Source organism: Oncorhynchus clarkii, chromosome 31, assembly GCF_045791955.1.
Source record: "Oncorhynchus clarkii lewisi isolate Uvic-CL-2024 chromosome 31, UVic_Ocla_1.0, whole genome shotgun sequence".
In the NCBI taxonomy this organism is placed as follows: Eukaryota; Metazoa; Chordata; class Actinopteri; order Salmoniformes; family Salmonidae; genus Oncorhynchus; species Oncorhynchus clarkii.
In genome coordinates this window covers 33198008-33212247 of record NC_092177.1, presented here as the reverse complement: position 1 = coordinate 33212247, position 14240 = coordinate 33198008, and the positions used below count along the sequence as shown (strand labels likewise).

The following is a 14240-nucleotide window of genomic DNA, read 5'->3' as shown; positions in this document are numbered from 1 at the left end:
TCCTATTTATTGCTGACCAACAGATGTCACTAATGTGCATTATGAACTGATATTGAAGCTCAGAGTAGGCCTAATGAACTGTTTTCTAGCACAATTCAGCTGTTTAACTGCCTGCAGCTAAATTCAGACAAAAGAGTAAAAGCAGCTCTTTTGGAAGGGAACGAACGAATCGGGAACCAAATCACATCAGTCTGTCCTATCTGGTGTAATTCTCCTGTCATATCTGGGGTCCTATGTGAACGTAAGTATATTCCCTCTAATTGTCCCATCTCTCTTTCTCCCCTCCCCAGAGACCTGAGCCCTAGGACCATGGCCTCAGGACTACCTGGCCTGACGACTCCTGGCTGTCCCCGTCTCCAGTCCACCTGGTCGTGCTGCTGATCCAGTTTCTGCTGTTCTGCCTGTGGCTATGGAACCCTGACCTGTTCACCGGATGTGCTACCTTGTCCCAGACCTGCTGTTTTTGACCCTCTCTCTCCCCCTCCCTCTCTCCCTTTCTCTATCTTTCTCTCTCTACTGCACCTGCTGTCTCAACCTCTGAATGCTTGTCTATGAGAAGCCAACTGAAATTTACTCCTGAGGTGCTGACCTGTTGCAACCTCTACAACCACTGTGATTATTATTTGACCCTGCTGGTCAACCATGAACATTTGAACATCTTGAAGAACGATCTGACTTTAACGATCTGACTTTAATGTACCCTTATAATCTCCACCCGGCACAGCCAGAAGAGGACTGGCCAACCCTCAGAGCATGGTTCCTCTTTAGGTTTCTTCCTATGTTCCTGCCTTTCTAAGGAGTTTTTACTAGCCACCATGCATTTACATCTGCATTGCTTGCTCTTTGGGGTTTTAGGCTGGGTTTCTGTACAAGCACTTCGTGACATCTGCTGATGTAAAAAGGGCTTTAGAAATACATTTGACTGATTGAATTATCTGTGAAAGAGCCATTAATTTTGCTTCCTGATTTGCATACTGTTACTATTGCTTTTTGAGCTTCAGGCAACAATTATCTGCAGATAAATTATAAAAACATTCTCTGAAGATGGTAAGGAACAATATAGATACAAATTCTGGTCAACCCTCATTTTTTCAGTGCATACATTTTTTTCCCTTTTTTTTGCAGGCCATCTAATAATTTGGTCAGGTAAAAATGTATTTGAAATCACATTTCAAGTTCTGACATAATGGTACGTTTTAGGCTATAAATTAGAGATTGAAAACTTTTTCATGGTTTTAGGTACTTTCTAAGTACTGAATGAAGAGCAGTTTGGGAGCCAAATTAACGGCTCTTTTAGGTGAAGGGAGCCAAAGATACCTGGGATATGCTGAATTTAGACGGGATACATTGGCATGTAAACATCTTATCCAGTTTACTGTTGTTTTTCACGGTCTGAGCAGACTCAGTTTCGTTTATCATGGGTGTTGTTTATGATGTTTTCGTCTGATTGTCAAACCAATCACTTAAAAAAGCAGGCTACCTGTGCAGTTCATCCACTATAATAATTTCCGTAATCATTTATTTTGCTGATACTCAATACTATTAGGTATTTGTTGTGGAATTGTTAGATATTGCTGCAATATCGGAACTGGAAGCACACGCATTTCGCTACACCAGTGATAACATCTGCTAAACTCATGTATGTGACCAATAAATTGTATTTTATTTGATAATTTGACTGCAAGAAATGCATAATCCTGCAGGAGTACATATTATAGTACTCGACATGTGAGAGATTATAGGCCTACAATCAAGTGTCCATATTTCAATTACTATTCCATTTAACCCATATTCATTTAAATGAGGGAAATTATGTTTAATCATGGTAACAGGGATAGCCTACTCGTGAGCGGGAAATATCAAAGGCACATGCATGTAAACTGTTTATCCCGAATAAGACCCTGAGCGGGCGTTTAGCTACTATCCGGAATGCATGTTGCATCTTGTGGACGTTTTTGTCTTTTACTAAAACATATTTCTGGTCTAGTGGAAACTCCGCCCACTTCTACGACTTCGTTCATTGCGTTTGCGCTGTGTTCTCTCCTCACAACTACCTACTTTTTGGCGATTTAATCATGTCTTTGGAGGTGGAATCGGCAGAGTAAGTATTCTAGGTGTTCATATTTGCACAACTGTAAATGGTTGTTTGATTTGTTTCTTTATTATGGTTCACGTGGCAGGTCTAAACTCAGTTGAGGCCTACCAGTACCACAACCTGCAAGCAGCTTGTAGCCACCCCCAGCTTGCTAAGCTAACATCACTTTGCTAACCAGCCTACTAGATACCTAGCTATGTTTCATTAGCAAGTGTTGTGTGCTTTTGTAATCACTAGTGGTCTTTTAGCTCAGGTTATGATAGTCTTGCAGCCATATAGTATGTACTCGCTAACTTAGCTGTTCTGATAGGCTAGCTAGCTGCATCTTTAATCAGCCCAGCTAGCTAACGTTAGCTAGTTTGCAAGCGAACAAGATAGACCGAGTTTGTCTTGCATCAAAACATGACGTACCTTGATGGAGTCTACCTTGATTTTGCAGCGTGATTCGTCTGATAATGCAGTACCTGAAAGAGAACAATCTGCACCGAACACTGACCACCCTTCAGGAAGAGACCACCGTGTCGTTGAACACTGTGGACAGTATCGAGAGTTTCGTGGCAGACATCAACAGTGGCCATTGGGACACTGTGCTGCAAGCTATCCAGTCACTCAAGCTCCCTGACAAGACTTTGATAGACTTGTATGAACAGGTAAGAAGTTGGTGTGTTGCATTTTGAATGTGTATGTATCATAACTGTATTTACCATCTAGTAATTTACTGCTATGTCAATATGTTTTCTGTAAGATGGAGAGTTAATATATTTGTTTGTCCCCCCCCAGGTGGTGTTGGAGCTCATTGAGTTGAGAGAGTTGGGCGCAGCCAGGTCTTTGCTAAGGCAAACAGACCCCATGATCATGCTGAAGCAGACCCAACCAGAGAGGTACATTCACCTGGAGAACCTGCTGGCTCGCTCCTACTTTGACCCCAGAGAGGTGAGTTGGCATCTCCCAACATTACACCCTGCACAGGGGAGATATAACTCCGTATGCACTGTTTTCCAGGTTCTGTCATGAGTCTGGTTCTCTGTGCATCAGTTGCATGCCTGGACATCCTTTTATTGAACACCAAAAAATCACCCTAACTTGTGTTCCCCTGAAACAAAGCATGAAGAAATGTCCTATAGAGTTTTGACTTTGCCACTTGTATCTATTTCTTCCATTGTCACTCAGAAATGAAGCCCGGATTCCTAAAAGCATCTTAAGGCTAAGTTCATTGTTAAAACCGTTGTAGGAGCAGTGGCGATTTCAGCATCTAAATCTTGGTGGGGCAAAAAAAATAATAAGTGGGATGCATGCCAGCAAAGCCACTACACATAAACATATCTGATATGGCGGACTTGCTTAAACAAATGTGGCTTCTACTGACCATTGAGATGTACAAAATATAGCGTAAGGAGACAAGTGGATAAGAGGCAATCCGTCATTTCGATTAAGACATTAATGAGCAAGCGACGACGGACGTAGTCACTAACTATTTGTTCAGCACTTTTTGAAATGTACAGCGACAGAATTCAGAACATGGGCCGTTCTTACAGTATACTTACTCCCTGTACACGTCAGAACCATACAATAAATAAATGGGACATATAAACAGACAATGAAAGCTCTTACAATATTCAATGATTACATTTCTCTAAAACAGGTTATAGGCTATATGTGCACCACCAAGTTAGAACAGTAGGCGAAATTAAGAGGTGAAAATAGACCACATAATTAGGGTGAGGCACATTGAACGCCGTTGGGGTATTTGCGTGTAAAAAAAGATACACGTCATTTAACACTATTTGATGCATTAAATAAGCTTTTAATTTGACACGTCAAATAACACAATTATGTTATAGAATGTTGTGTGTGCTGGATTTGCACGTGCAAGACAAGCACCACAACTACTATCAGTAGCACTGTCAAAGCTGTACCCAAAAAAAGGAGCCAAACAAGCACATACCGGGCCACGAACGATGTGTTTACAATACCGCTTTGGTGAAAATAGACCAAATTATTAGGGTGAGGCACATGGGCTACTAACTGCTTACTACACAACCTTTATTAACTAGGCAAGTCAGTTAAGAACAAATTCTTACTGACAATGACGGCCTACCCCGGCCAAACCCAGACGACGCTGGGCCAATTGTGCGCCACCCTATGGTACTTCCAATCACGGCCGGAGGCGATGCAGCCTGGATCCAAACAAGGTACTGCAGTGACGCCTCTTGCACTGAGATGCAGTGTCTTAGATACACTTAGTATTACTTTCTTAGTTAGAGTATACATATCTCCCTTGCATATGACATAATTTATGGAGCAGCATACAATATATTTTTGGACTCACCTTGTGAAGTCGAAGTCTGGCATTCTCTGGATTTATGGAGGAACTTGGGGGGGGGGGAACACAGTCACTCCATTGAATAGCAGGCTAACATTAGTGGTTTCTTTGCAACGCTTGCAGTTAGCCGCTGATTACTTCCAAACGACTCATTATTGAAATTGCGATTTCCAATTTATGTAATGTTTATGGTCGATGAGCATCGATAAGTTGTATCTATATTTTCTCCATTATTTCTCTTCATATGACAAGTATTAAAAAGGATTTGCCAGTAGATTGTCGACTTGATGATGACTGCTAGCTAAGACTTTAAAAGTAATGTGTTGACGTGATCAGTCCAATCAAAGCTACTGTAGATTTAACATGATTTGATGTCATTCTATCTGCGGCTAATAACCTTGAGCTTTCTTGGATGGACACTTCTAATATAACTCCATGGCAGAACCCAAGGGGTTAAAAGTTTTGAGCTCTAACCTTAGAATTGGGGGTGACATATTGTCCCATGAGTGACAGAAAACTGAGCCAATCAGGTGCACCGCTCTGCATTTTCTGCTGGCTAGCCCCACCACAGAAAGCACTGAGCTAGGCTGAAACACCTGCATTTTGGAGCTGCCTTACTCACTTCTACTTAAGTGTGGTGCTCAAAACAGGTGGTGCTCTGCCTCACCTGCCCTGAATGACGGGTCGCCGCTGTGTAGGAGCATCGTTGTGTCCCAAAACCATTGTTACTAAAGTTGCACTTGAAAACGGTTGTTATTTACAGGCTGCCTCAGACCACTTGTAGAACAGCTAAGTGCGTTTATTAGAGGCTTTTTTTGCCCTTCCATGTCACTTTATATACAGACGATCTCCCCTAAACACACAATCAAGATGTTTATTTGTCTCTGTGACTGCAGATAACTTCAGAACAAAGTCGACTACAAATAAGAAGTTTGTTTTTGCAATTGTTACAAACAAGCAATGGATAAAAATATTAATTAAATGAAAACAGATGACTGTATTAAAAGATGAACACAATTTAGGCTACATAGTCGGTTTTTGTTATGGTATCTTACAAGTTCCTGCAGTCTTGTTTGTCATTGCCCAGTGTCTGTATGCTCTCCCTCTGTGTCCTCCCAGGCCTACCCAGACGGAAGCAGTAAGGAAAAGAGGCGTGTGGCCATCGCCCAGGCCCTGGCCGGGGAGGTCAGCGTGGTGCCCCCCTCCCGTCTCATGGCCCTGCTGGGACAGGTGGGTGACATGTTCCTATACCTCTGGGCACCCATAGGGTCTTTTCACGTTAGTTCAGCACACACAGTGTGAGCTACGAGCAGGCTAATATTCTGTTGCAGCAGCTTGATGTCTCACATTTTGAGACCACCGATTTTAGTATTTTAACTGCCATCTTTTAACCACCATCTCGCTCAGTCCCTAAAATGGCAGCAGCACCAGGGTCTCCTGCCCCCAGGTATGACCATTGACCTGTTCAGGGGCAAGGCAGCTGTGAAGGATGTGGAGGAGGAGCGCTTCCCCACACAGCTCACCAGACACATAAAGGTACTGTATGCCCAGATGGGGTACTGTCAGTGTATTTTATTAGTGAGGGTGGTTTTGATGCTGCTTCTTGGCCGTTTCTTTCTTACAACAGAGATTCCTGTATCTCAATGGTACTGGCTTGGTTATGCAAAGCATAATTGAATCAAACAATGCATAAAAACGCTTAATGCATGACAACAAGAACAAGGAGTGCTATTTGGGTGTTATAATAATGCAGTGTTATTCTTATTCTTACTAGTTTGGGCAGAAGTCCCACGTGGAGTGTTCCCGCTTCTCTCCTGATGGTCAGTACTTGGTCACGGGATCAGTTGATGGTTTCATCGAGGTCTGGAACTTCACCACGGGCAAAATCAGAAAGGTATGTGTGCGATCCAACTCCAAATGATACTCGGATTTGTGGCAATTTGGGAAATATCACTGGATTTCAATTCATGGAGTTTTGAAAATACCCTTGCTAGCATTTTGTAAAATGACCTAATCAAATGTTTGTGATAGGATCTGAAGTACCAGGCGCAGGATAACTTCATGATGATGGACGATGCAGTGTTATGTATGTGCTTCAGCAGGGACACAGAGATGCTGGCCACAGGGGCCCAGGACGGCAAAATAAAGGTATGTACTATAGTGCTAAACGATTAACTGAGATGTTGGTTATTTTTCCGCTTTTTTAAACCTCTAATTGACCGACGTCAGTTCAATTTGAATTCCATTTAGTTCAGGTTTTTTCTGTGAGTTCGATGTGCAGTTTCTGTAGCGCTAAATCAGGTCACTCCTGAAGTGTGCAATGTAGTAGGTTCCAACAGACCAATATTCTACGTAGTTTAGCGCTGGAAATGTGGTATGTTGACTACAATAACCATAATCCACTGCGCGCCTGCTTAAACTTGTCCGGACTGCGAAGAGCAAACACGGAGACTGAAAATGTATGATCTAAGTGGTTGATGGTTGGTGTTCAGCGGTTATAAAAGTATGGCTTATTTACTTAGTAGTGATGCACCGATGTGACATTCCTCGCCAAAAAAAAACATACCGACAACCAATATTTTACATTTTTGTGGCTGTTTTAGTACAGTTAAATAGTTAACACACACACGTGGACGCAGCGGTCTAAGGCACTGCATCTCAGTGCAAGAGGCATCACTACAGTTCCTGGTTCGAATCCAGGCTGTATCACAACTGACCGGGATTGGGAGTCCCATAGGGCTGCGCACAATTGGCCCAGTCGTCTGGGCCGTCATTGTAAATAAGAATTTGTTCTTAACTGAATTGTCTATTTAAATAAAGGTTACACACACACACCAAAAAGTTATTTTGTTGGCATTTACGTATGTCTCCATTAACAGTAAAACATAATTAAAACCTATTTCTTTCACTTACTTGCTGTGCTGTTTCATTGTTCACTTGTTCAGTCATTTCATTCTCAACCAACACAAAGATGCCGTTTGGGTCTTTGTGTGTCAAAAAAGATACACGTCAAATATTTTAGCACATGGGACCAACACTACAGTACATGGTGCGTTTTATATTTTTGTTCAGTATACAAATACTAGAGCTGACACCTTGTGGTTATAATGTTGGACTGCATATGATTACACCAGGATCATACATAACATGAGGCAAACAAATATATTTTGTAATTAAATCAAATGAACCTTTCTGAACACCTTCATGATGGTGATATTTGCTAAGAACCCATACACTGCTCTTGCCATTTATCAGCCGTTTCTTTTCAAGTTATTAGCAAATGATTCCCAAGTTATCTCGGACGCGAATGCTTTTTAATATTCCCAATACTATCATATAAAATAGAGAACATCAACAAAACGTCAATGTGTGACGATTTGCTAATCCTGTTTCAGTATATAAATGACAAGCCACATGTACATGTTCATTGGACATGCCCACGAAGCCGATACTAATCCTATCATATGTCTGCATGAGGCATGCATGCCAAAAATAATCTCACATCCACTGTAAGCTATGGAACCGAAAGGTTAGAGCACGGATAGTGGAGGCTAGACAAATACCCTGGAGAGTGACCACAGTGAAGGGTCACTTTTACATGGGCAGCAAAGTAGCCATTAATTGTGTAAGTTCCATCCCGGGACGCAAACCTTAATCAAATGAGACTTGAAGCTAGTGTACCAACCACTGGAGGAGAGTGAGTGTAGCAGAATGAAGCAAAATTGCAGGAGGGGTGACTGGTGCTTTCTCAATTCATCCTGCCTCGATTCCTCTCATCACCTGAAAACCCGTTGGAGAAGAAATTGAGGGGGAGGGACCTTGTACCTTCTCCTCCAATACCGTTGCGATAGAATGTGAGTAATCAAGGAAAGACAAATTGAGACAAAGCCCTAGTAGCCATTGTGTGGTGATGTCACCCACCCTGAGACCTCAAGTACTGTTATCCTAGCCCAACCAATATCATGGTTTTGGTAGGATAATGGACACTGCTTTGGGTGTATGAAGTGTTGCTGTAGACAGTGGTTGCATCCTAGGTCAGCCATACAGGGATTGTTACACCCACACCAATGATCAAGGACATCAGCTGCAAATCTGTGCAATATCATCAGACAAAATCGTAGTGAGTGACAACCAAATAAAACAGGGAATGTTCAATTTCCAAACAATGCACTATTCTTAATTCAAAGAATCAAAACTTTATTTCATATCCTACAAAGAAAGCCTATATAAATGATTAGTGGGTTTAGACATCCATCTTACTCCAAAACAAGGGATGATTGAATAGTGTCAAGTACACATGATAAGCAGTATGTCTGGGCTGGGCTGGAACAGGATTACGGCAACAGAGCTCTAGGAGCAAGGTCGGCCATGCATGTTCTAAATCTATGTAATATTACTTTTAAAGTATTTTTATGTTTTTGTCCTACAAGCAATTCTAACAGTAAACCAATATTATATATAACCCATTGGAGATATACCCTTCAGTCCCCCCAGAACTTCATCTGCAGACCGGGTTAACAGCTTTCACAGGTCTGTGTCTGAAGTTAGGAAACGATCAAAATTAGACCAGGACTTGCTTCAGTATTCTCAAGTGATATTGCATTTGATATTGTTTCAATTGTGTTTTTGTGTTGTCGTAGTTCTCCGGGAAATCGGTTCATTAGCTAGCTAGGTAGCGAACGTTTGTCATCAATTTTTTGGGGGTGGCTGTCTATCCTAATATGTAGCTGACGTTAGCTAAAATAGATGCCGTAATCCAATTACCTGTGTGCTGCACATCGTCCTGGCACCGCCACCACCCGCTGCTGACTTTACTATCCATGCAGGCAACGCAGCGATGCTTCTTTGGGAAATCTTTAAATTGCAAAATAGATTTGTCCCTGATCGTAAGGACCATCCCATCCATGAATACTACGGTCGAAATGCTAATTTGACCTTGAGAAAACTACTAGACTAAGCTAGCTAGCCTAGCTGTTCACAGCTGCGATGGAACGGCTGTTTTACAAACGCACAACTCCAGGGTTCACTTCCACGCCTCCTTAAAAAGGTCTATAAGGAGTGTCACTTTTCCTTCAACTTTTGATGTTCAAACTCTTGCATTAGTGTGAGTATCCACTCAACCCATCTTCCCTACCTCGTCTCTCCTCTGACAGGTGTGGAAGATCCAGAGTGGCCAGTGCTTGCGACGCTTTGAGCGCGCCCACAGTAAAGGTGTCACCTGCCTCAGTTTCTGCAAGGACAGCAGCCAGCTGCTCAGTGCCTCCTTCGACCAGACCATTAGGTAACCTTCCGATATGAAACTATTTTTCTCTCATGCTTTCTCATTTCTAACTTTCTCCTCTTTTTTTTTTTTTTCTTCCTACCTGTACATCAGTGGTCACCAATGAACCATAACCGTTATGTTTTTGCATTCCACAGGGTTCACGGGCTGAAGTCGGGCAAGTCGCTGAAAGAGTTTCGAGGACACTCTTCGTTTGTTAATGAAGCAACATTCACACCTGACGGACACCATATCATCAGCGCTTCCTCTGACGGCACTGTAAAGGTATGAACCCCAACGCTGCAAAAGGCTGCTTAGAAGCCAGCAGTCCCAAAATGTACAAGGAAAATGTTATTTGCATCATATATTTTGACTTGGCTCCACCTACACTACATGCTGGTCAAACATCTCATTCCAAAATCATGGACATTAATATGGAGTTGGTCCCCCCTTTGCCGCTATAACAGCCTCCACTCTTCTGGGAAAGCTTTCCACTAGATGTTGGAACATTGCTGCGGGGACATGCTTCCATTCAGCCACGAGCATTAGTGAGGTCGAGCACTGATGTTGGGCGATTAGGCCTGGCTCGCACTCAACGTTCCAAATCATCCCAAAGGTGTTCGATGGGTTTGAGGTCAGGGCTCTGTGCAGGCCAGTCAAGTTCTTCCACACCGATCTCGACAAACCATTTCTGTATGGACCTCGCTTTGTGCATGGGGGCATTGACATGCTGAAACAGGAAAAGGCCTTCCCCAAACTGTTGCTACAAAGTAGGAAGCACAGAATCGCCTAGAATGTATGATGTAGCATTAAGATTTCCCTTCACTGGAACTCAGGGGCCTAGCCTGACCCATGAAGAAGAGCCCCAGACCATTATTCCTCATCCACCAAACTTTACAGTTGGCACTATGCTTTCGGGCTGGTAGCGTTCTCCTGGCATCCGCCAAACCCAGATTCGTCCATCGGACTACCAAGTGTGTTTCATCACTCCAGAGAACGCATTTCCACTGCTCCAGAGTCCAAAGGCGGCGAGCTTTACACCACTCCAGCCGGCACTTGGCATTGCGCATGGTGATCTTAGGCTTGTGTGCAACTGCTCGTCCATGGAAACCCATTTCATGAATCTCCCGATGAACAGTTCTTGTGCTGACGTTGCTTCGAGAGGCAGTTTGGAACTTGGTAGTGAGTGTTGCAACCGAGTACAGACAATTGTTTTATGCGCTTCGGCACACTGCAGTCCCGTTCTGTGAGCTTGTGGCCTAACACTTCGCGGCTGAGCCGTTGTTGCCCCTAAACGTTTCCACTTCACAATAACAGCACTTACAGTTGACCGGGGCAGAAATTTAACGGAGCTGGCTTGTTGGAAAGGTGGCATCCTATGACAGTGTCATTTTGGCCTTACTGAAGAGCTCAGAGACTTTCAATCTACTGCTAATGTTTGTCTATGGAGATAGCATGGCAGTGTGCTCGATTTTATACACCTGTCAGCAACGGGTGTGGCTGTAATAGCCGAATCCACTAATTTGAATGTGTGTGTACACACACACACACACAAGTGTATATTGACTTGTCTCCACCCTATACCAGATTGTCTAGTTCATAGTATGACCAGTATACCTGCATTTATAGCATAATAAATGTGCTCGGCTTTTGATTGTTAACCCTTGTCTGTGAATCTCTGTCAGGTGTGGAACATGAAAACCACAGAATGCACCAACACCTTCAAGTCCCTTGGCACCTCGGCCGGCACCGACATCACAGTCAACAACGTCATCCTGCTGCCCAAGAACCCAGAGCACTTTGTGGTGTGCAACCGCTCCAACACCGTAGTCATCATGAACATGCAGGGCCAGGTCAGGACTCAACTTGACCCCTTACGGTCGTCATAAACCCACGTATAACTGAATGAGTATTAATTTTGAATATTTGAAAATGATAGACATGACATGTATGACCTTATTCCCTCTGTCCTCCAGATTGTGAGGAGTTTTAGCTCTGGTAAGAGGGAGGGAGGAGACTTTGTCTGCTGCACGCTGTCTCCCCGTGGCGAGTGGATCTACTGTGTAGGAGAGGATTTTGTGCTCTACTGCTTCAGCACGGTCACTGGCAAGCTGGAGAGAACCCTGACAGTATGTTAATTCCAAATCATCTATATTTTAATACAATATGCCTTAACTGCGGAAGGATCTCCTCCTACAATATTGCACCAATTGTCTTCATTTCAGGCTCAAAAGAAGCGGGTTGACCTCTTACTGGCCATGTTAGATTCAGCTGTGTTTTGTATTGTTTGCTTATTTACCATGCTCTCGCAATGGAAATGATGTAAGCACTTGTAGGCCAATGTATCTGTAGAATGACTACATTGCCTATAATACTCGTTGATGGGTAATTCCAAATTACCATGGCAATTATGCATCACTGTAGTTATATTAGTGTGTGTTCGTTAATTCAATCTGGAGTGCCAGAGTGCGATCTGGGCGTTTTGTAAATTCAGAGTTTGTCAGATTGTCCGTTTTGTAAATTCAGAGTGTTTCGCTCTCGGAGCGTTCAGAGCACACTGGACGCTTCAGGCCAAGGGGTGGGGTTGATCCGAGCGTTCTGACCTCACAATGGCAGTCAAGCACTGAAGCTAACTTGCTAGCTACTTCGACTCAAATGAGAGTACACCTCACTCTGATAATTTTACTCACCCTAGCAGAGATGGGTAGGCTGTTTTCATGTTATCCAGAGCGTTGGTGACTAAATGTGCTGCTGGTAATTTAATGACGCTTTTTTTGCCAACGTTTACTGACACCGGCCATATTCAACGGGTGTTGAGTGTTCTTAAATTCATCAGTTATTCTACGCTCTTGTACACTCAGACTAGAGTGATCTAAAAACGAAGTAGAGGTGGAAATTACATTCCCAGTTTGGATGCACATTGGACATGCAGGACCAGCCCTAACCTACAGGTCTACTGTTTTTAATATTATAGATAACATGGCTTCGTGGTAGGCCTATCAAAACATTGTTTTTTAAAGAGAGAACATGCGCCATGATTCCACAGGAAATAGGCCTATGGTAGTTTTTTATGCTCCGGAGAGAATATTACTGCTATATATCCAGACACCCAAAAACTGTACAGATGAACACATTTTGATTTTGCAGGTGGGGGAAATTGCATTGCAATCATTAACATTTAACTCATGCCTGGTTAAAATAAAAATAAGAGTTGTCTATTTTACCTGAGAAATAATTTGTGTGTTGATGTCATTTAGTCAGACAAGGTCAGGGACAAGACACGCAATTCAACATTTCTGTTGGAAAAAACATACATTACCGATCAAAAGTTTGGACACACCTACTCATTCCATTGAGAGAATGCAAAGCTGTCATCAAGGCAAAGGGTGGCTACTTTGAAGAATCTCAAATCTAAAATATATTTTGACTTATTTAACACTTTTGGTTACTATATGATTCCATATGTGTTATTTCATAGTTTTAAAGTCTTCACTATTATTATACAATGTAGAAAATAGTACAAATAAAATAAACCCTTAACTGGTACTGTATATTGTCACACCGGATAGGTGGATTGAAATGTGTTGTTTTTACAGGGTCAACCATAGTAGTATGGCGCCCCTGAAGCAAACTAGGGTTAAGTGCGTTGCTCAAGGGCACATCAGCAGATTTTTCTCCTTTTCGCTCGGGTATTCAAACCAGCGAACTTTCGGTTACTGGCCCAATGCTTTAACCACTAGGCTACCTGTCGCCCTAGTTAGATGAATGTAAAAGAGCCAGGATTGACTAGTCTAAAGGTTGTATTAGAAACTCATCATGACATCTTGTCTCCCCTACCCTAGGTCCATGAGAAGGATGTGATTGGCATCGCCCACCACCCCCACCAGAACCTCATCTCCACGTACAGCGAGGACGGCCTACTCAAGCTCTGGAAACCCTGAGTATGGCCCTGCTTAACCCCACAAGCCCCCTTCCATCGGCATGCCAGCTGCTCTGCCCATGGGACTGTGCAGTGTTTTCCCTACCATTGCTTTAGGCGGGCCGGGTAATGTCTCCCATCTAGCTCTGTTCAGGCCAAAATGCTTTGGCCCCAATTGACAGTCCGTGTTTGCTGTTGTGGGGCTCCCGCGCCATGCCTAAGACAAGGTCTAACTAGGGAAAACACTGGGGTATTGGGAGTACAGTGATGGGCATTAGACAAACTTTTTTTATATATATTTTAAAAAATGATTAATGTAAATATTTTTTAATTGCGTTTTTTTTCTCTCAAGAATGTCTGGTTCAATATTTTGCCTCGTATCAGTCTGGTCAGCCATTGCTTTGTTTTACTGCACAGCAAGAAATAAAAAGGGCTGTTATTTGTCTCCTTTTTAAAAATTTGAATCCCTGAATGCGATGGTATTCCTTTCCATGTGTGTTGACGTGTGTTCCTAGATGTGAAACGCATGGATTGCTATTATGTATTGATTACGTGTCAGTGGTTGACTGGATTTACATTTTACATGTACCATTTCTTGTCGGGGCCAATAAAAAATATTTTTGACCAGGAACAAAGTGAAAGT

General features: G+C 42.8%; 1 protein-coding gene across 1 annotated transcript; it reads left to right on the top strand.

Annotated features, from left to right (window-relative positions):
* Positions 1-1991: 1991 nt before the first annotated feature.
* Positions 1992-14232, top strand: LOC139391165 (WD40 repeat-containing protein SMU1). Its single transcript, XM_071138730.1, has 12 exons — positions 1992-2101; positions 2535-2745; positions 2876-3028; positions 5538-5648; positions 5826-5954; positions 6193-6312; positions 6450-6566; positions 9572-9699; positions 9837-9963; positions 11364-11531; positions 11655-11807; positions 13521-14232. Exons 1-12 carry the CDS (start codon positions 2076-2078, stop codon positions 13617-13619), a joined length of 1542 nt encoding a protein of 513 aa, XP_070994831.1. The 5' UTR covers positions 1992-2075; the 3' UTR covers positions 13620-14232.
* Positions 14233-14240: the final 8 nt, after the last annotated feature.

Excerpts from the sequence above, each read along its gene's own strand:
- LOC139391165 (XM_071138730.1), top strand. The coding sequence starts at position 2,076 with ATGTCTTTGGAGGTGGAATCGGCAGA. Across the intron at positions 2,102-2,534 it reads TTGGAGGTGGAATCGGCAGA|CGTGATTCGTCTGATAATGC; the intron begins GTAAGTATTCTA and ends TTGATTTTGCAG. Across the intron at positions 3,029-5,537 it reads CCTACTTTGACCCCAGAGAG|GCCTACCCAGACGGAAGCAG; the intron begins GTGAGTTGGCAT and ends GTGTCCTCCCAG.